This window comes from Cervus elaphus, chromosome 11, assembly GCF_910594005.1.
Source record: "Cervus elaphus chromosome 11, mCerEla1.1, whole genome shotgun sequence".
In the NCBI taxonomy this organism is placed as follows: Eukaryota; Metazoa; Chordata; class Mammalia; order Artiodactyla; family Cervidae; genus Cervus; species Cervus elaphus.
Genome location: NC_057825.1, coordinates 77,367,433 through 77,389,357, shown reverse-complemented (window position 1 = coordinate 77,389,357; position 21,925 = coordinate 77,367,433). Strand labels below are relative to the sequence as shown.

At 34.9% G+C, this 21,925-nt stretch overlaps 1 protein-coding gene across 1 annotated transcript in view; it reads right to left on the bottom strand.

Annotated features, from left to right (window-relative positions):
- LRPPRC (leucine rich pentatricopeptide repeat containing) overlaps nucleotides 1–21,925 on the bottom strand; it is a 99,517-nt gene that overhangs the window by 54,106 nt on the left and 23,486 nt on the right. Inside the window, exons 12-21 of the mRNA XM_043918124.1 lie at nucleotides 18,724–18,842; nucleotides 17,170–17,263; nucleotides 13,925–13,991; nucleotides 6,602–6,629; nucleotides 4,045–4,102; nucleotides 2,848–2,954; nucleotides 2,553–2,630; nucleotides 2,178–2,222; nucleotides 1,723–1,827; nucleotides 616–746 (exon numbers count right to left, since the gene is read on the bottom strand). Of these exons, the coding sequence (XP_043774059.1) occupies nucleotides 616–746; nucleotides 1,723–1,827; nucleotides 2,178–2,222; nucleotides 2,553–2,630; nucleotides 2,848–2,954; nucleotides 4,045–4,102; nucleotides 6,602–6,629; nucleotides 13,925–13,991; nucleotides 17,170–17,263; nucleotides 18,724–18,842 (832 nt within the window). The remainder of the gene's footprint in view (nucleotides 1–615; nucleotides 747–1,722; nucleotides 1,828–2,177; nucleotides 2,223–2,552; nucleotides 2,631–2,847; nucleotides 2,955–4,044; nucleotides 4,103–6,601; nucleotides 6,630–13,924; nucleotides 13,992–17,169; nucleotides 17,264–18,723; nucleotides 18,843–21,925) is intronic.

The window sequence follows — 21,925 nt, the reverse complement described above, 5'->3', positions numbered from 1 at the left end:
CTCAGAATCTGAATTTTTATTAACACTGGCTTCTACCTTTTAGTTCAGGTTTATTTTTGAGGCCATATGCAAATCTACATGTAATTATATTCAAAGAAGTAAAAATGTAATACCACATGTATATTATCTTTCCATCTGCAAATGATACGAATAAGGAATGCTTCTGTTTCATGGCACTTAAGGTGATTCTCACTTTGTTGCAAATACTGAAATACCCCCAAGAGACTTTTTTATTTGGTAAATCTATCAGTGGGAAGTCAAGGATACCTGAGAAACGGACAGAATTCTGTTTACACTACAGTACAGGAAGGGGAATATTTAACAAGCCTTATATAATAGTTACAACATCACTGTTGTGATATGCAGTTGTATAATCAAGAAGAAAAAATCTTGGCTTCAAGGAATAGAATGTCTTATCATACTTAAACAAAGACTCCTTGCTGAAAACAAGCCATAATTAATCAAAGAGTATTACAGTATGAAATTTCAAAAGCACTCACAAAAGAGAATTTTTAAAATTTACATTATATGAGAGTGGATTCACTCTACATGAGCCATCAAGGGCTATAGAGCAGCATAAACGCTGATGGTTTGTTTCAGTGCCAGGGTACTCACAATTCTCGTTTCAGGTTCAATGCATCTTCTGCATTATCATGTCGACAGCACAAATTTATTAAAGCTGCATAGCCACCGACAACCATATCTGATTCATATTTTGCTTTCAATTCAAGAGCTTTTTCCATGTTCTAAAATAAAGGAAGGAAATGAAAAAGAAGTAAGAAATTAATATAAAAGTGTAAAATTTCTAGTTTCCATGTTCAGAGTATAAAAAAAGTTAACACTACTTTTAAAATAAATGGATACACATTATTAACTTTACCTTGCTCCCTGGTATTTTTACTCTACCTTTTAAAAAGCAGGAAAGATATATATGAAGGATTCAAAAGATTTGTTATCTGCAATGCAAAACTGATCACTATGCCAAATTTGATGTTTTAGGTTTGGGTACTGTATTATGAAAAAAAACTTCCAGATTAAATATGTACCAAGTGAGTCCAATTTCCATGCACAGAAATATATATCACTGCCAAGTTCCCCACAGTCTGTAATGTGCAGGAAATATTTTAGAATTTAATAGTGCCATATTATAACCTTAAAGTCAGCTGTATTTTTTCCCCTAAAAACACAGGCATATGACCAAATGATACTGAACTAGAAACTGAAAAAGTCTAGTGATATACCCCAACTGCAGACACACACTAAAATGAACAAAAGTACAGCTGGACGTCTGCTGAAAAAAGGCGAAAGACCCTTTATCTCAGAAAGAGCTTTTTTCCAGCAGGAAAATGGAATTTCAATCCCTGCATTAACCACCTAGTAATATTTGACTTGCAAATGACTACTGCATGTATCAGTTGCTTGACAATCTAGATATGAGAGACCGGAGCCATGGCTTGAAAGGACATTTGGCATGTATGATAAACCTATCACGGCTGTTACTATCATTCACTTTGCAGATTATCGTAAACAAACTACGGCAACCCGAAAACATGCCATTCAAGGTGTAGCTGAAGTTAGTTAACCTCTCATTTAATTGCATTCTTCACAGACATGATGATCAATTGTAAAAATAATAAATTTTATATCAGGCTTTGCTTACTTTTATCTGTAAAGAATTTTTTTATCTTAATAGCACATTTAAAATATTTAAACAAACGTTACCTCTTCTGAACATAGCATTAATATGAGCTGCTTTAGGATATCTCCTATAGGTTGATTTTCAGCTTTTAGCTTTTCAAGTTTAGACTCCAAATCAGATGATGAAGGCTGTGAAGCAGAAATGGGAAGAAAAAAGAAGGAAAGAAATTTACTACAAAGAAAACGCACCCTTTGTCACTCTTCTCTTTAAACTGCCCTTTCCTAAATGTCATAAATGCTATCAAGGATATTAATGTGGGGATCCGGGATGGACTTGAGGGATTTATAAAGCTTCTGATATTATATGCAGATTTCTTAGATATAATTTTTCTGAGATGGTAAACGACTTTTACCAACTTCTTAGAACTATGCTAGAGGCAAAAATGTTAGGAACCACTGGTTTTAAAAGGACATAGTCTAGAACTCTCATTAAATGAGGTTATTACAGCATGTAGAATCTACTCAAAAAACATACTTACTTTTCTAGAGTCGGTCTTCTCTCTTTCAACCAACATATTAACATCCTAAAATCAGGATTTAAATTAGGATTAGAAAACATATGGAAAATATACTAGCAAATGTCAAAAGCAAATTTTGGAAGTCTCATTTCATTTTTCCATTTTCCAAAATTTTCCTGAAATTCTCTTCAGACTTTATAACCACTGTAAAAAACACTTTTAAATACATTCTTCAATATATAAACAGCATTCACCAATAATCAATAAAAAGCCTTGTTTTAAAGGCTATCATTTAAATAAACTTTTGGCCAAAAGCAATATATTTAAATAAAACTTTGACATGCCTCTATATATAAATTCAGCATTTTAAGAAGTTGATTATTATTTCACACACACCTTAATCAATTCAGGAACATGGTAGCTATCCAGCAGATTACGAATGCCTCTGTAGATATTTTCAGGAATTTTTACATTCTGTGCAAAGGGGAGGGAGGAGGGAAAAAAAAAAAAACAAGTTTTAGACAACTAAACTGAAATTTGTCTAACAGAAATTATCTCGGACATAATTTAAGTCTCCAACTCGTATATGTCATTGAGAAGTGGTCTGGTTGTACTTAAAAGCAGCAATTTCAAATCTAATAGATACATGTCAGACAGGACAGGCATTATATAGCAAAAAATGAAATGGTACCATCTCCTTCAGCTGATGGAAGTATTGTCTCAAACGCTCCTCCTTGGCCTGTACCTCTGAGTCACTCATGCTGTCAATCAAGTTATAAAGAAAATAGCCAACAGCTTCTGTGGAAAAAAACAAGAGAAAGCATTCCACTAAAATTACTGAGACTGTCATGTTATCAAGATTAATTTATAAGAAATCATTTTGGTGTGAGATGTCACCCTGATGAGAGGCTCTGAAATGGCAACAATGATCACTGAGGCATAGAGATTATGTGGTTTGGGAGCACATATCTAACTGGTGAGTGAAAGGAATATTAATTATTTTCAGACCGAGTGACAGCTTTTCAGCACTGAATCTTACTTCAATCTATTTTTTTCTACCACTCTGTGACAGAAGTGGTCCTGCCCAAGGCCTTACCCCTCTCCTGTCCAAATCACAAATAGTGAGAATAAATAAATGCCTTGTATATATTTCTATATTAATTTTTGGTGGGCAATATTTAGGGAAACATAAAATTAGAGGATTCGCAAATGTTGAGTATAGAAAGTTAAATAATTTTAATAAGCAGATGTAATATTCTTGTGGAGAGCTGCCTATTAGCCAATGAAAAACCAAGATTAACAAAGATGTTTCATAACAACAGTAATTTTCCTATGCATCCAAGCATAAAATGTATAGGGCCATGTGTTAATACATAGGATAGAAAAATACGAACTTTCAAGAAAGATACCATGTGGTTTTGTGTGTGTGTGTGTTTAACAGAAAACCACATATGCTAGGCTTTATTACATGAAAACAAAAATCACTAAATGTCAAAATAATGTATTTTGGGTAATAAATAGTGGAAAAATCTACAAGACCTCTTTACTATTCTATATGTTTAAATTATACCTGCAAGACATTAAAATCACATAAACACTAAGGATTACTGATTTTTAAGGCTATTTTGATTGATGCTATAAGAAGCATTTCCTCAATATCTGAAAAGAAAAACCCTCCCAATCCTGTCCTTAGAAAAACAATTATGGTAATACCAAACACCTCACAGATCTCAAAATGATGCGGTTATCAATGTAAAGATTTATAAACAAATGTTTTCAAATTTCACTTTCAAAAACAAAATGTTTACTGCTGTAATCCTTCTAGCCCATCATTACACAGAAGAATGGATTTGTGGATAAGTTACAATCATCGAAATTGAAACGCTACCCGTTGGTCCTGGAGGCTCCTGGCAATAACGTCCGTCCTTGTACAACAGTTCTGTTATCTGGTAAGACAGAAAATGCGTGCATTGCAGCAACAGAAGCAAACTAGAACAAACACAATCTGAAATTGAATTCTTGAAATAATAAAGCCTCTCCCCAGTAAGGTATTACTCTATATCACAGTAATTCAACATCACCCCCACTTGCCAAGGAGATTGTTTTGTTTTTAAATAACAGGTTACTTTTTTAAAAACAACAAAACAACAAACCCATGTTGAAGGAAAACTGCAGTATTTCATGATACATCACTAAGAAAACCTCTATAAACTGTTCTGGTTATATATTGTTTTAAATAAATTGTTACTGCAGAAAATAGCTTATAGGAATTACCAACCAATGTTATTTGTCATTTATTGTTTTTGGTCTTGCTGAAATTCAACCAGTTTCCTCCTTTTAAATGAAGTTCTACAGCAGTAAGAAAGCAAAATATCCTGAAACACTAAATACATTTTTTTAAAGTTTTTCAACATTTCTCCAATCATTTTAATGGCATTAAAACAAAATGGGGGCTTTCCTGGCGGCTCAGATGATAAAGAATCCACCTGCTATGCAGGAGACCTGGGTTCGATCCCTGGGTCGGGAAGATTCCCTGGAGAAAAGGGAATGGCAACTCACTCCAGGCTTCTTTCCTAGGGAATTCCATGGACAGAGGCGGCCGGCAGGCTGCAGTCCACAGGGTCTCAAAGAGTCGGACAGGAGTGAGCAACTAACGCTTACTTACTTACTTACTTAAAACAAAAGGGGGTCGAAAGTTGTAATATGTTTGTTCTCATTCTTATCCACTGAATACACAGAAACCAAAAGACTTACTCTTCAATATTAACTCTACCCACAAAATTTCAATTGAAAAAATCCGAACGTATTTGATGATGAAAAGATTATAAAACCTCCCACACTGACATGTAACTTCTGAACACAGTATTCTGACTGTGTATCAACAGGCTGAAGAGAGTAAGAAAGGAAGCATAGGTTTCTGAAGTGAGATGAGCTTCAGATTCTCAATTACTTCATGTGTATACTATGACTGAACTTATTTGCTCTTTAGATAGTATCTGCTCAGTTGCTAAGTCGTGTCCGACTCTTTGTGACCCCATGGACTGTAGCCACCAAGCTCCTCTGTCCAGGAGATTCTCTAGGCAAGAATACTGGAGTGGGTTGCCATTTCCTTCTTCAAGATAGTGTCTGGCCATAGCATTAAGTATTAACAACTCAAACTACAGTTACTTCTTTAACTATGTATTCTCTAATATGGAAAATTAGGTAAACCTGATCATATACCACTTCACTCAACAATGAAAGCATGATGTGGTAATAGCAATCCAAAGGATAGTTAAGGTAGAAACTATCAAAAAGCAAAGCAAAACAATCCTACCTACAAATTTTTTTTAACCAATCCAGACGTGTAGAAGATAGACAATAAATTCTACCATAAGTTGTAGCCATACATTAGACAGACAACAGCCACATTAAAACCTAATTTTGAACAAAGACATTTAATAAGCCAATGAAAAAGTCTTTATAGCCAAAAAAAAATCTTATAAATATCTTAACCACCTATTATAACTGACATACAGTATGAATGGCAGTTTAAGTAATACTAAAATCAGAACTGAAAGTAAGATTTTAAGAAATATTTAAAATGGGAATTCCCATCAATAACATGCATTCTGACTGTGTTGTTGTTTATTCCCCAAGTCATCTCCCACTCTTTTGCAACCCCATGGACCTTAGCCCAACCAGAATCCTCTGTCCATGGGATTTTCCAGGGAAGAAAACTGGAGTGGGTTGCCATTTCCTTCTCCAGGGGATTTTCCCAACCCAGGGATCGAATTACAGGCGGTATCTTGTAATTCAACATAAGGACTGTTGCACTTCCTGCATAAAAGCAGTTAACTTCTTAAAAAGACAGCAGTTTAAAGTTGATCTGTTTATCATTCACATACAGATATACACATAGGTACACTTGACGCTTCCTATGTGGCGCTAGTGGTAAAGAATACACCTGCCAATGTAGGAGACATAAGAGACATGGGTTTGATTCCTGGCCCAGGAAGATTCCTTGGAAGAGGGCATGGCAACCCACTCCAGTATTCGTGCCTGGAGAAGCCCCTGAACAGAGGAGCCTGGCGGGCTACAGTCCACAGGGTCGCAAAGAGTCGGACACAACTGAAGCAACTTAGCACACATAGATACACTTACACAAATATGTATAACATATATAACATGCACACATTTTTAAAAATAAATATTAAATACGTACGGTCACTGCCACAATGTTAACAGTTGTTTTTTGGAAAAGTTGAAAACTTAAGAATTTAGGACTAACTCAAGGTCACTTCAACAATAAATTTCCTGATCCAGGAAGGTAGTTTTAAAACTAAAACTACCAATTCAAGATTCTAAATTCATTAACTTACAGTGATGCATGATAAATTTATGAAGCTATTATAGCTTGCTTTTTATCTATCACACTATGATTTGCAAATATTAGGAATACTTACCTTGCTCCAAAGATTTATATTCATAGACCTGCAGGGGGCAGCAAAGGATTAAAAATAAACCCAGATGTTTAAAAAACATTAAAATGTACTAGCAATCATTATATGCAATACATACAGATCAAAGCCTTAAAAAAAAAAAAAAAAAGTTTCCAAAATCAAAGTTAATTTTCAGGGCAAGATAATTTAGAAAGATTGATTCACTTATTTTGAACCCTCAAAGTAAAGAGTGGTTTGGACACGAATCACTAAGAACCATCTCTAAACCCTGGGGTCCCAGTTTTGATGGAGCAGGGTATCTGCATGGTCTCAAAGGATCTGCCTGAGACTGCTCATTACTTGTAACGGTAAATACAGTTAACTACACAGTGGAGAAACTGAACCAATATCTTCACTGAGAGGTCAAAATTAACATCACTAATGAGGTGCTGATAGACACATTTTAGATTTAATTTCCTGAGAAAAACAGAACAGCATTCCTGTGGTATTCCAGTCAGAAATGTAACATGAAGTTAAACATGAGGATGCATCATGAGGAACACTCTAGAAAATAACTGGCCTATATTCTCCAAATGTATTAATGTCATAAAAGACAAAGGCTGAAGAACTGTTCCAGATTAGAGAAAATTAAAGAGAAAAGATGACTAACATCTATTCCTTGACTGGATTCTGAATAGTGAGTGAAGTCACTGTCATATGACTCTTTGCAACCCCATGGACTGTAGCTTACCACACTCCTCCGTCCATGGATTTTCCAGGCAAGAGTACTGGAGTGGGTTGCCATTTCCTCCTCCAGGGGAATCTTCCCAACCCAGGGATCGAACCCGGGTCTCCCGCACTGCAGGCAGATGCTTTACCATCTAAGTCACCAGGGGTTCTATATAGGAGGGAGGAAAATATGGGCCCCTCCAAAAAAAGAGTAAAAATATTTGACAGAACTGGTATATGAGCTATATTAGATAAAAATACTCTATCAACGTTAAATATCCTGAATTTGTCAACTGTGACGTGGTTGAATTAGGGAAAATCCTTGTTCTGTGGAATTGTGTGTATGTGTATGTGCTTAGACACGTGTTCAACTCTTTGTGACCCCATGACCGGCAGCCCGCCAGGCTCCTCTGTAACGGGATTCTCCAGGCAGGAATACTGGAGTGGGCTGCCACTGCCTTCTCCAGGGGAGCTTCCCGACCCAGAGACTGAACCCATGTCTCTTCCATCTCCTGCACCGGCAGGTGGTTTCTTCGCCACTGAACTACCTGGTTGTGTAAGGGAATATCCTTGTTCTGTGGAATTATATACTGACATATTTAAAGATAAGGCATCACGACATATGCAACCTAAGCCCAAATAGCTCCAAAAAATTAAAATTTATGTGTGTGTGTGTAAATAAACGGAAAGTATAATGATAACTTCACAAAATGCTAAAAGTTAATAAAGGGGGTATATAAGAGATCTCTGTACTACTCTTGTAATTTTCTATAAATCTGCAATTATTTCAGGAAAGCAAAAAACAGCTCACTCAAATTGTGACTGTTTAAAGGAAAAACTATTTACAAAACTGGGTAACCAATGAACACTAGGTCTTAGGCTATTTATAAGCTTTGTAAACTTAACGTCTATAAGCTTTGTGTATTTAATTCAAATATGGAATCTACTTTCAGAAGATTAGTTATGTGTTTTAATGATAATATTACAATGCAAATATAATGTATATATTTATTATAATTATGTATATTATACTTACATTGCAAAAATAACCCACAAAACTTACAGACCTCTTAAAATCTGCACCCACAAAAATTCAAAGGCCTCTTTAAACTTGAGATTGAGCAGTTTACAGTGAACTGTTTTGGTATAGTGAGTTAATAACACACTTGTTTACTTTAAAAACATTCAAAATGAACTACTGACACAGACAACAACTAGGATGGATTTGGGGGCATTACGCTGAGTGGAAAAAAGTCAATCTCAATAATATATGATATACTCTATAAGTCCATTTATGTAACTTTTGCAAACTAAAATTATAAAAACTGAGAACAAATCCGTGGTTGTCACAGATTAAGGATGGTGAATGGAAGCTAAAGAGGTAGTGGCAGGAAGGTGGGGAATTTGTAGTGATGGCACAGTTCTGTATCTTCACTGCAGTAATGGTTACTCAAGTCTATGTATGTGATAAACTGTCAGAACTACCCACATACATTGTATGAATGTAAAATTCCCAGTTTTGGTAATGCACTGTAGTTATATAATATGCAACCACTGGGGGGAAATGTGTAGAGTGTATACAGGCCCTTTGTGTCTTATCCTTGCAACTTTCTGTGACTCTAAAATTATTTCAAAACAAAAAAATAAAACATGTTCCATGCCCTGATAGAATCCTCTGCCTTATGATAACATCATTCCTCCTACTAAAACACATTGAGAAAAATTTTTTTAAAGACAAAACTATATTTATAAGTGGAGAAAAATGTTTACAAAGCCCTGCATTGTACACATTTTCTTTTTCATTATAGTTTATCACAAGATACTGAATCCAGTTCCCTGTGCTATATAGTAGGACCTTACTGTTTATATCTAGTAGTTACAATCTGCTACTCTCAAACTCCTAATTTATTCCTCCCCTCCTTTTCCCCTTTGGTAAATCATAAATCACCCTTATGGTAGAAAGCGAAGAACTAAAGAACCTCTTGATGAAAGTGAAAGAGAAGAGTGAAAAAGTTGGCTTAAAGCTCAACATTCAGAAAACTAAGACTGTGGCATCCAGTCCCATCACTTCACACAAATAGATGGGGAAACAGTAGAAAGAGAGGCTGACTTTATTTTTGGGAGCTCCAAAATCACTGCAGATGGTGACTGTAGCCATGAAATTCTCCTTGGGAGAAAAGTTATGACCAACCTAGATGGCATATTAAAAAGCAGAGACAATACTTTGCAACAAAGGTCCATCTAGTCAAGGCTATGATTTTTCCAGTAGTCACATACGGATGTGAGAGTTGGACTATAAAGAAAGCTGAGCCCTAAAGAACTGATGCTTTTGAATTGTGCCATTGGAGGGTCCACTGGACTGCAAGGAGATCCAACCAGTCCATCCTAAAGGAAATCAGTCCTGGATATTCACTGGAAGGCCTGATGCTGAAGCCGAAACTCCAATACTTTGGCCACTTGAGGCGAAGAACTGACTCATTTGAAAAGACCCTGATGCTGGGAAAGATTGAAGCTGGGAGAAGGGGACGACAGAGGATGAGATGGCTGGATGGCATCACCAACTCAATGGACATTAGTTTGAGTAAACTCCAGGAGTTGGTGATGGACAGGGAGGCCTGGTGTGCTGCAGCCCATGGGGTCGCAAAGAGTCGGACACGACTGAGTGACTGACCTGAACTGAATGATAAATTCTGTTTTCTGTGTCTTTAAGTCTGTTTCTGGTTTGTAAATAAGTTCATTTGTAACATATTTTGGATTCCACATATAAGTAATATTGTCTTTCTAACTTACTTCACGTAGCATGATAATCTCTAGGTCTATCCATGTTGCTGCAAATGACACAGTTTCATTCTTTTTTATGGCTGAGCAGCATTCATGTGTGTGTGTATGTGTGTGTACACACTACATCTTCTTTATCCATTCAGAGATTGCATCTTCTCCTCTACACATTCATAATTATCAAGACTCGTTTGCAGTTGCTTTCTTAATTTCTGGTCTCTAACTAATTAACAAGTTGAAGGCAAGAAGATTTCTGTTCATCCTTGAACTACCTGTTATCTTGCAGTCTAGGCCTAAGCGCACACTAAAGAGTTATATTTCCTGAGTCTCACAAACTGTAGTTCATGGAGTATTTTCCTTCTCCTTGTAAAAACACCATGAGGGGAAGCCTCACTGGCTGACTGAAAAGAGGAACTTAACATCTGGCACTTAACTTGGTTGATTTCAATAGGGCTAGTGTCAGAGACTTGATTTTTTTCAACATGTAAAAGGCCTCACCGTTCATGGTGCAGATTCCCACTTCTCAAGCTCAAACTGTTGCCACTGGGTCAGAAAATCTCTCCTTATATCACAGAACTCTTTATCTACGGACTACAAAGACTTAAATGCCTCCAAGGCAATTCTTTTTTTAAAAAATTAATTTATTTTAATTGGAGGGTAATTATAATATTCTGGTGGTTTTTCGGCCATGGGTGCACATGTGTCCCCCCCATCCTGAACCCCCCCACTCTCCTCCCTCCCCACCCCATCCCTCTGGGTTGTCCCAGAGCACTAGCTTTGAGTGCCCAGCTTCATGCATTGAACTTGCACTGGTCATCTATTTTACATATGGTAATATACACATTTCAATGCTCTGAAACATTTGTTTTCAGTATGTTGCATCGTCACCCAAAGTTTGAACTATCTTCCATGACATTTTGTCTCTCAGAAGTAATTCAATATTTTTGGTGGTAGAGTTTTCAGTAATATAATGTACACAGCCATGTTTCTCATTTGAACTTTGTTCAGTTAGGGGTACTGTTAAGAGGAAACAAAGTCTTACACTAAACATCTTCTTGCCTTGGATTTGACAGAAGAATTCACTAACTTTATCAGTCAGAAGTAAATACCCTTTAAAATACTTTAAAAATAGTTAAAAAGAAAACAACTTAATAGTAAAAATTCCCTAATAACCTTGAATAATCCCTAACTAATAAGCAATATTGAATTTTAAACATTTTTATATAGGTGACTTCACCTTTGTAAGTTAACAGACAATTTAGTTTATATATTGGGAAACCTTGGGAATGCATTACACTTCACTGGTATTCAATGACCATCTCCTGAGCTTATCAACTTACAGAAACACTAGCTTGCCACTTAAACACCACTCTAAGAATATATGTAGAAAAGTGCTGGTCTTCCAGAAATACTGTGGGATGGCATCAAAAAATCAATCTGCACCCAAACAAGTTACAGAACACATGGAAGGAACTACTGCCTCTTGGACCATGGGATTTACCACTATCAGGGCAGGTAATATTAAAGGTAGATAACTGTTTAAAAAACTGCATTCCAATATGGAAATGCACATCCAAGTTTCCCTTAGGACTAGCTAAAATGACTAGGATGTCTCACTTAATGTTCTGTAATGTATTACATTTCTGTTAAGTATGAATAATTATTTCCAGTAAAGAGTAACTCTTAAGTAACTTTAAGTGAATCTCTTACATGCTTATCCTTATAGGAGCTGCAGGGCTCTACTGGAGATATCCATCAGTTCTGTTTTCAGAACAGCTTTCAGTCACTTAGTCAATTCTAAGTTGCTAGATTCTTAGAACTCACACACGGACTGGAATAGTTCACATTTCCAATAATCTCAAAATACATGGGCTAGCAGATAAAGTATCAGGATCAGGGAGGGAGATACTACCATAAGAGCAGGGCTCAACTCATCTAGTGGGAGTAATCCTAGACTAAAAGCTGCTCAAGTCCTACCTACGAAGCACAGAATGCAAGAGACGTGGGTTGGATCCCTGGGTTAGGAAGATCCTCAGGAGGAAGAAATAGCAACCCACTCCAGTATTTTTGCCTGGAAAATGCCATGAACAGAGCAGCCTAACAGGCTACAATCCGTGGGGTTGACAAGAGTATGACATGACTGAGGACACACACACACAAAGCATAGAAGCATGCAGTAAGAAAACTGTTCCCAGTAACTTAATTCAAGATCGTCTTAGGAGGAGGAACCAAGATGGCGGAGGAATAGGACGCGGAGACCACTTTCTCCCCTACAAATTTATCGAAAGAACAATTGAATGCTGAGCAAACTTCACAAAGATCATCTGAGAACAAAGCTCAAAAATATTTAGAGGAATTAAAAACAAACAAACAAAAAAATCCACATTCCTCAGCAAAAAATTCACAACTGGCATCCAGTCAGAAATTGCAAACAAGCACAAATGTATGATGCATAGTAAGAAAAAAAATTATTTAACAAAGTTAGTAGGCAAGGACATCAGAACATCTGTCATTAATATCTCCATACAGAGAAGAAGGAAGAAAGAAGCATGAACATATTAAGGAGACAAGGCATATATTTAAAAAATAAAAAACCCAAAATGAAAAATATAATGTCTGAGATTCAAATACATTCTAGATGTATCTCTGCCTTAGCCAAACCTCTGCACGGTACAAGTTAGTCTACTTTCTTCAGAATAAAAGACAAGTTCCTTCTTGTTTTCTAAAATATTTTACAATCTGATCCTAATCAATGTCTCCAATCTCAACAATAAATACTTTTTGAATAAAAGGGAATGCTCAAAAACAGAGGCAGAAACACAGAATAAATAAGGCCTCAGTAATTAATTCAACAGTGTTGATTATGTGCCAGGTATTAATATCTATGTGCTGAACATAGGGCAATAAACCAAACATGGAGCTTATGTTCTAATAATCAAAACAGCTATCATAAAATCTTTGTCAGAAAATAAGAGCAAAAAAAAAAATTTTAAAGACATGGCATGCCCTTATTTAGAGGCTTTTATTTTTCCAAACTACAATGACTTTGATTATCTAACGTCCCAGCCCACCATAAACCAGAAGCAACCTACATGTCCATCAACAAATGAATGGATAAAGATGTGGTACGCGTCTATACACACACATACACACAATGAAATATTACTTAGCCACTAAACAGAATGAAACATTGCCATTTGTGGCAACATGGATGGACCTGGAGATTATCATACTAAGTGAAGTAAGTCAGAGAGAGAAAAATAAGTATCATATGATCTTGCTTATATGTGAAATAGAAAAAAAAAAAAAAGATACAAATGAACTTCTTTACAAAACAGAAACAGACTCACAGACTTAGAGGATGAATTTATGGCTGGTTACCAGCAGGGGAGAGGGGAGGGAGAGATAGATTGGGAGTTTGAGAATGATATGTACAAACCGCTATATTTAAAATAGATAACCAACAAAGACCTACAGATTAAAAGAAAAAAAGTCATCCTGTATTTAAATGCTCAAAGCATAAATCAAATATACATGCAAATCTGTCAATACCTTCTACTCGCCATTTTCAGAAGGCTTTCTTTTTTGAAACTAGACCTTTACCAAATCAGTATGCATTTCTTGGAAATGTTTGATATAAAAGGCAGCCTAAACTCAATTCAACTACTTAGTAAGAATAAAACAGATACAAACAAACAAACAAAAAACAGATAAGGTTATTTCAGGTAACTAATGTATTGCAAGATAAGAGTATCTGCTTCTTTCCTCTAATAGTAGGTCAAAAAGACAGAAGAAATCAGTCCATATTTAGACAAAGATCATATAAGGTGATCATCTTACCTCCTAAAGCCTAGAATGAAGCTGCCTCTCAATGAAGCAAATGAGAAAGGCAATGTATTTGATTCCACTGAAAAAGAAAATTATCATCATAAAATTCCAGACCAAAACCAAAACTTGCATAACAACGTATCTGGAAACACACTTATACCAATATCCTTCAGTTTTCATTTGGGAAGTATTATTTTAAAAATGGAAAAATTTTGATACAAAGTTAATCAGAAATTGCAATAATACATATTGGCAATATAAACTATCCTTTTAAAACATTTTACTTCATTTACATAAATCTATACAACTAATGAATTTATAAATATTCTTCTGTATAAATACATTAACTAATCTAAGAGCATACTCAAAGTCAGCCTGGTACATATACCAAGGCTGCATGTTACTGGACAACATGGCACTACGAAGGGAGAGAATGAAACTACCTTTTAAAAACAGAAGATGCGGGGTGGCGGGGGGTAAGCTCTTTCCTCAGAGTTGTGTCGGATTATGTTGAACCATTCACAAGTCTTCATCCTACTTTTCACTATGATCTATAATCTGCTTTCACGCAAGAGTGACAACCTAAAGTCATAATAACCTCGATCTCTGTTAAATAACTGATTTATATTGATCTTTCACTTTTCTGATGATTTTATTTCCTCTACTATTCATTTTGGCATTTAACAGTCATGTTTCAATGAAACCTTGCATGTTTCAATGCTGACAGTCTAAGCCTGATTTGCCTTAGTGTAACAATCAGGCTTTAATGCATTAGACCTGACGCCCCACATAACCCCTGTCATAACAAGCATGGGACAGAATCATGGTGAGCATCTCTTGAATTTATTTTATATAAAATAAATATATAAAATGGTGCCATGTTATAAGTAATTGTTTTCATCTTTTCAGTACATATGTAAAGTGGCTACTAAAAGATTCAAGAGGGACAGAATTATAGTAGGTAGGAACCCACTGTGGAGGCAAATTCTGAAGACAGAATTAATAAATACAGTTTAGATACCTGGTTAAGTTTTTTTAAAAATTCATGGGAAAAGTCACCGTTTTAATATAATTTGTTCATCTCCCTAAATATGAAAAAAAATTTAACCTACAGACATAAGGAGAATTACTTGAGACCAACTGTCAGATCCCTTGAACAAGAAGCCTAAGTTTCTCAGCGGTTTCACGTGACATTAACTCTAAAAACTGTCTCTGAAATAACCTGAATTTAGTCGCGTAGGAATTTTAAAGTGGATGCACCACATGCTTTTTGGTAACCTTGAATTTTGCTTGATCACATTAATTTCCATGCCTACAAACTCAAATGGAGAAATGGTTCTTATTATTCCACAAACTTGATCAAGATTAGCTATTTCATAAGTCAGGGGGTTGGAATATACAGCATGGTGACTAAAGTTGGTAATACTATATTTCATATGTGAAAGTTGCTAAGAGTAGATCTTAAGTCCTCATCACAAGAAAAAAGAAAATTTGTAACCATGTATGGGGATGGACGTTAACTAGACTCACTCTGGTGATCCCTTTCCAATACATACAAATACTGATTTACTGTATTTTATGCCTGAAACTAATATTTTATGTCAATTACACCTCAATTAAAAAAAAAAAAAAGACAATCCATTGACTTTTCACTACTACTTGCCATTTCTTGTAGTAACCAAAAGTGCCTCTCTCTAAGCAGCCTACAGTGAATACCAGCAATTACAGAACTAACTGCTCTTCAAAGACTTATAATTCAAGGGAAAGGGAGGGCACTGATGTGAGTGAGCTGAAATCTTCTGTAGTCTTTAAGTTCATGGCATTTTTCTTTTTCACATTTAATAAACAACCTCTTGGAAACTTATTTCTAAACTATTCAAATTAGTACTTTACAGAATATTATCAAGCTTTTATTCATTAAAAAGGTCACCAGAAACATTTCAGCCAGCTGGAAGGCTGCTGACAGAAAGCATCTAGTTTCCGTAGCAACAAACAAGTCTGAAAAAAATCAAGAGGTTGACAATGAAGTGGAATGGATGGTATGATAAAGGGAAAGGCATCTCTCTTGTATTCACCTTATGTGCCCAGATTCCTGTTAATGCTTCTCTGTTTTCAACTTGTCAGTATGAAAAATCTATATATTATACAGAGTGGAAGGCAAAATCAATACACTCAGATAGCAGCCTGCATTAATACCCAACCTTACACTCAAATACCTACCCCTCTAACAATCACCATTTTTCCTACTGACATTTCACCGTTCCCTTTACCATAATACAATAAAATAAACCCAATTAGTACATATTTTGAATTAAAGGCTCTCTTTTAAATAATGTAGACAGAGGTAATATGTACCAACAATCTGGTTTTTACAAAGCTTCCATTTAAACAATTTGAATACATGTTAATCAAGCTTAGCTTTTAACATTTTAGTGGGCTAGATAGATATTGATGTTTGTATGTTTGTTTTTAAGTGGTGTCTTTTTCACAAGACCTGAAACACTGTCAAGTTAATGCCATAGATAATGTTAAAAATTTTTAATTAAAAAATGTCTAATTTATTAAAATTAAAATGTCTGATAGTAAAAAAAAATAAAATAAGGTTAAAGTTAGATGATCTTGGTCTGACTCAGTCACCAACTTTGGCCAAATCATTTAACCTCTCTAAGCCTCTCTTCATCTACCAGTGGGTGAATTTTATTAATATGTGATGAACACTGTAAAGCACCCTATCATTTATAACTGTTTAGTAAACATCTGCTGTGTTTCATTAATGAGGACTAGGAGCTGGCTTCACGTAACTTAGGGCCATAATAGGCATCAGTTTAGAAAACACTTTCAGAAACCACATCTCATAGGATTTTCACAACTCCCACAAGGTAGAGAGAGAAGCAATACAATCCCATTTCCTGAAATTGAAACAAAAGAATGGTAGACAGATTTGTTTCTGATCCCATAATCAGCAGTTTATCATAAATAAGATCCAAGCCTTCCAGGTCCCCATTCCAACCTAAAAACCATGTTACTTCCAAGGTTCTTTAAAATTTTAAAACTACTTCCAAATTATTTATAAATTTCAATTCATAAACTGTCTTATCAGGATAATTTTTTTAAAAACTTATAAAAACTTCCTCCCTTTCACGGAAATTACTCTCAACTACCTGAGGCAGGGAGTGAGGGCATGGAATACCCTGTATGTTCTCAAAAGTCACAGAAATTAACACCAGCCAAGTTTACTACTTATGTTGCATACTTACAAAATGATAAAATATAATCTAAGTTTCCATTTACTGCTTCACTTCTCAATTCAGCTTGAGAAAATACATTATCATCATGTGGACATCCATTTTCCTAGGGATAAAGCATATTTCAATGATAATATACCTCAGCTAAAAATATTCAAATTTCCTATTTTCCCATTTCCTTATATCAGAAACTCTAATCATCTTTCATTTTAAAAGATCATTTTCTAAAATACAAATAAACTGAATAACAAACTTTAGCAAAAGCTATGAGATGGAGTTTCAACATCCTAAATTAAATGTTTATCTTCAAATTCATATAATCTATTACTATTAGAATGCCTTCCTTCTAGGGAGAGTTTACTACTAAAGACATTAGAACTACTCTCTCATTTACAACAAAGTACTGATCCAAAATGAAGAATGTATTGATCCAAAATGATATTTTAAGGCATATAATGAGGTACAGGTCAAATTTATTTTTATTTAACTCCAAATGGGTAATTACTTGTCTCAACATCATATTTAATAATTTAAGTAAATGAGCTGAAATTCAGCTGAATGTATTTACTGAACCACTTTATAATAACAGCACAATATTAAAAATAAACTAATCAATAATAAATAAAGATAAATTATGGTACATCTATACAATAAGATATTCAATCATAAAAAATAATTTGTGGAATTACATACTATAATGTAAAGGTGCCAAGTGAGAAGAGTAGGCTTTGGGGAAATAAGAATATGTGGGGAAATTACTTTTTTAAATGCGTTTTTTAACAGTTAAATATGGATAGCATAGTCTCAAAATACACTGTTAAGGACTCAGGGAAGAAAAGTAAAGACACTCAAGACATAAATTATATCTTTAAGATGAATGTCATTATGAAATTATTTAAAGAAAAGACACTCTAACAATATAGAAAAATAAAGGCATTATGTGAATAACCACCTAAGAAACAGGTCTTCTGAGCAAACTATTTCTTTGTATGTGGTACTCTACAGAGTTGCTCCTAACTGCCTAGCACTTTATTCTGAAAATCAAAGTGCAGCCATTTGCTGAGCCAGTGCCCTATCCAAGTCAATTTTTCATAGCTCCCTTTATAAATGTCTTGCTTATTCTGGTGGGGACAGGAACTATCTGGTAGGAAAATAAAGCTTTGGGGTCAAACAAAAAATTATTCAAAAAAAAAAAAAAAACCAGAATAGTAAATTTATTAAGAGTTTATTCTGAAAATTCAAAAGAAGTGAAAAGTACTACTCAAAACATAGGTACAGTTGCATTGTAGAGTGGGGTTAGAGTGAAAATGTTTCATTTAAATTTTGTGATATTGGCATGTTCTCAACACAAGACAAACGTTACTTTACCTTTTAAAGTTTTTCTAAAGTTTAACAACTTTACAGGTGTTACACTCACCAATATTTTTACAAAGCTTTAGAAAGTTATATACCAACATAACCATTTTAGTCCTCAGCTCAGTGGCTTTTTGCCTTGGTCACCACAAAACACTAGGGAGGGAAGATGCTCTCTCCTCAATTATGAAATTAAAGCCACACTGTGCTCACCTGCAAAACAGCACGAACTGACTTTATACTATCAAAGCACGGAAACACGTAATTAATGTATGTCTCCTGATCAGGAGTTACTCCTATTTCATGCATTCCTTTGAGGACTTCCACTATACCTGTAAGATCAAATTTAAGAGCACAGAGATGAAGAACTTAGAATACATTAACAAAAGATCAAAAGTTCATTTATTTGAATTGTCATGTAGGAAAAGTACTCCGCATTTTGTTTGTCTGAAAGAGAAAGAACAAAACTGGGTGTTAAGATGCTAAATGAAAAAAACTAAACTACTCCTTCCTTCATCTCTCCCTATTAATTCAGGAGTAAATAGTAAGGAAATACTCCAGAATTTATAAGAAAAATGAAAACAGTTAAGCCAGATGCTTAGTAATTTCCAGTACCCCAACTGAACAGAGATCATAAAACATCATTGCTATCACACAGCATTGATGGATCTACAAAATAAAACTTGACATGAATAAATATCACAGAGACAAGGGATTAGAGTGGGGTGAGAGGAGATCTGTTCAAGACAAAAGTTTTTAAGTTAATCACTTATGTAAAGAATTCCCTTACTGTATTAACAACTACCTTGTGAATTCTTATTTAATAACACAAGAAAGAATAATTGATTCTAATCAGCTAGTCTCATTGTATTTTACACTGTAAAAGTCTAGTAAATTGTTCATTCTTTCATTTCCCCCATTCATAAAAACATCTTTTATTAACGTCTCAACAAGGACAGTTCATGTTTTCCAAAGCTATGGTTAGCTTCAAACAGTACAAACTAATTTCTTTAAATTAGACCAATTAATTCTAGAATACTGTCAAACTACTCAGGTACTACCTACTTTGACAGAACCCAACTGTTTAAGAAAGACCTCATTTGTTTTTCCCTTTAGAACTTACTTCTTTAGCTTCATTACTTTCACATTATTAAAACGTCCACTAAAAAAAAAAAATCCCTGTTTTTGATCTATGGTATTATCTACATAAAAACTTTCTTTCGGTTTCTTATGTAATACATTCTAGTACCAAAACTTGACTATAAATTCTCACTGAATACAGAATTTCATATACAGACAAGTGTGACTACATTATGAATATTGCACATTTTTTAGATAAAATTCAGATTATGAATCAAAACCTTAAAAGGTTTTGTTTGTTTAAATTTAAACAGTTCATTATATTTAAAAGTACCCAATATTTTCAAAACCTTAGTTAATTAGATGTATTTTTCAAGATGTGAAAACACAGGGAAAAAACCCCAAGACAAAGCATGTGCTTACATATAAAGGGAAATGTATGTTGAGTTGGTCCATACAGCACACACAAGCCTAAATAATAATTGCAAGAAAAATCTGAAGCTATTCCTCCATCAAACCTGGAAATTAGTACTAATAACCTTTATATCTACCATAAAAATGGCAAGTCACACTGGGCTCTTCTTCATATGCAAAAATTTCTAAGCACTTAGCACAGTACATAGCTGCTCTTCAATTACTAGTAGTAGACCTGTGCTAACCTCATGTCCTCAATGTATCTTCTGGCCAGTAAAGACTGCTTTCATGACCACGGTTTAAAGTAAATTTCTAAATTTCAGGTAAAACATTACAGTGAAGTGACAAAACAAAAGCAAGGTTTGCAGTTTAAAGAGACTTCGCTTGCAACTCTGGTTCTGGCACTTAGTGGCAGAGTAACTGTGAGTAACTCCACTTTACTAGTAGGGCCATTAATTTTCTTAGCTTACACACTAGAGATGGCAATATGCCCAAACTGTGCCTTCTAGACATTTTAACACATAACAACAATTTAACACACAACATTTGACTTGATCCCTCTACCCACCATCCATGTAATAAGAAAGGCAATACATCAAGGCATTCAATAAACAGAACAATTTTCTGAGCTATAAGAGTCCATGCCTATTAAATGGATGGAAGCAAAGTATCAAAACTGCAAATATTACCCACAGGTATGGAAGAAATTTTTGTGGTCTAGGCCTACAGGAAGATGGAGGACAACTGAAAAAGCAACATACTGAACAAAAAGAATCCCAGTATTGCAACTCAGTTTAAATTGATCAGTATATAAAGCTATATATTAAGAAGGCTTTCATCTCAGCCTACTCGGGGGAAGAGTATATATTTCTCCACTTAAATAAAGTTGGAAATGCCTCTAGAAGTCCAATAATCTTTATTTTAACAAAAGTGTTAAAGTAAGCATTTCTTCAAGGTCAAAGACATGTCCTAAAATAGAAACACTGTTTCCTAACTGCAGGCAGGTGCTTGAAACACTACAGAAAAGGAAAAACCTACACTTTCCCCTCCAATCAGAAGAACCTAGGATCAAGTCCTTTTCGACTCAGGAATGATAATAAAGCTCCGTATTTACTTCTCAGGGTGGTCACTAAAACTAAAATCTGTGTGAAACCCTAAAAATACTAAACAAACGTTAATGGTAACAACTGAAATTTTTTTAGCTGTCTTAAAATACTCTAATAGCATAAAATAACTATTTCGTTTTCTTGCAAACAGGCCAACAAACTGACTACAGACAGATTCCTATACAAACACTTCTCATCATCAGTGCTTCAAATACCTTTTAACCTCTTAATTCTTCAATCATTTAATAAGGCTTTTCAGGTCAGGAAGAGGGCATTCTGCCTGACTAGATGACCTGCACTGGCAGCATTTTTAATGTGTGTATCTTTCCAACTGAAACTAAAGCAGGGTTATGAAAACCTGGACTCCCATCACTGCTCAGGTGAGCTCAGTCAAGGATATTCACTTCAGTGCTATAGTCGGACAGGAAGATGCAAACACTTCTCATAAGAAGAAAGAAAGGTGACTGATCTGACGTACCTACATATATCTTCCTCAAAAATACAATCCACATTTTAAAAAATATTCATATATTAACTTAGATAAACATGATCTCAAACCTTTGTGAACTGAGAAAATCTAAACCATCTAGTAAAAAACATTTAAAATGTAAGCACAATAAAGTTTATGAATTGAAAGGAAAGTCTCCATTCAAAAAGTTTTAAAGGAATTAAAGTACTTCAAACTACTGGGAAAGATACATGGGTTTTCTGAACAAATTCCACCGACTAGGGCTGTTTATGCCACATGATTTTAGACTCTACCCAGAAAACTCACTTTACAAGCAGGGAATTTCTTATTTTTTAAAAAGTACCTC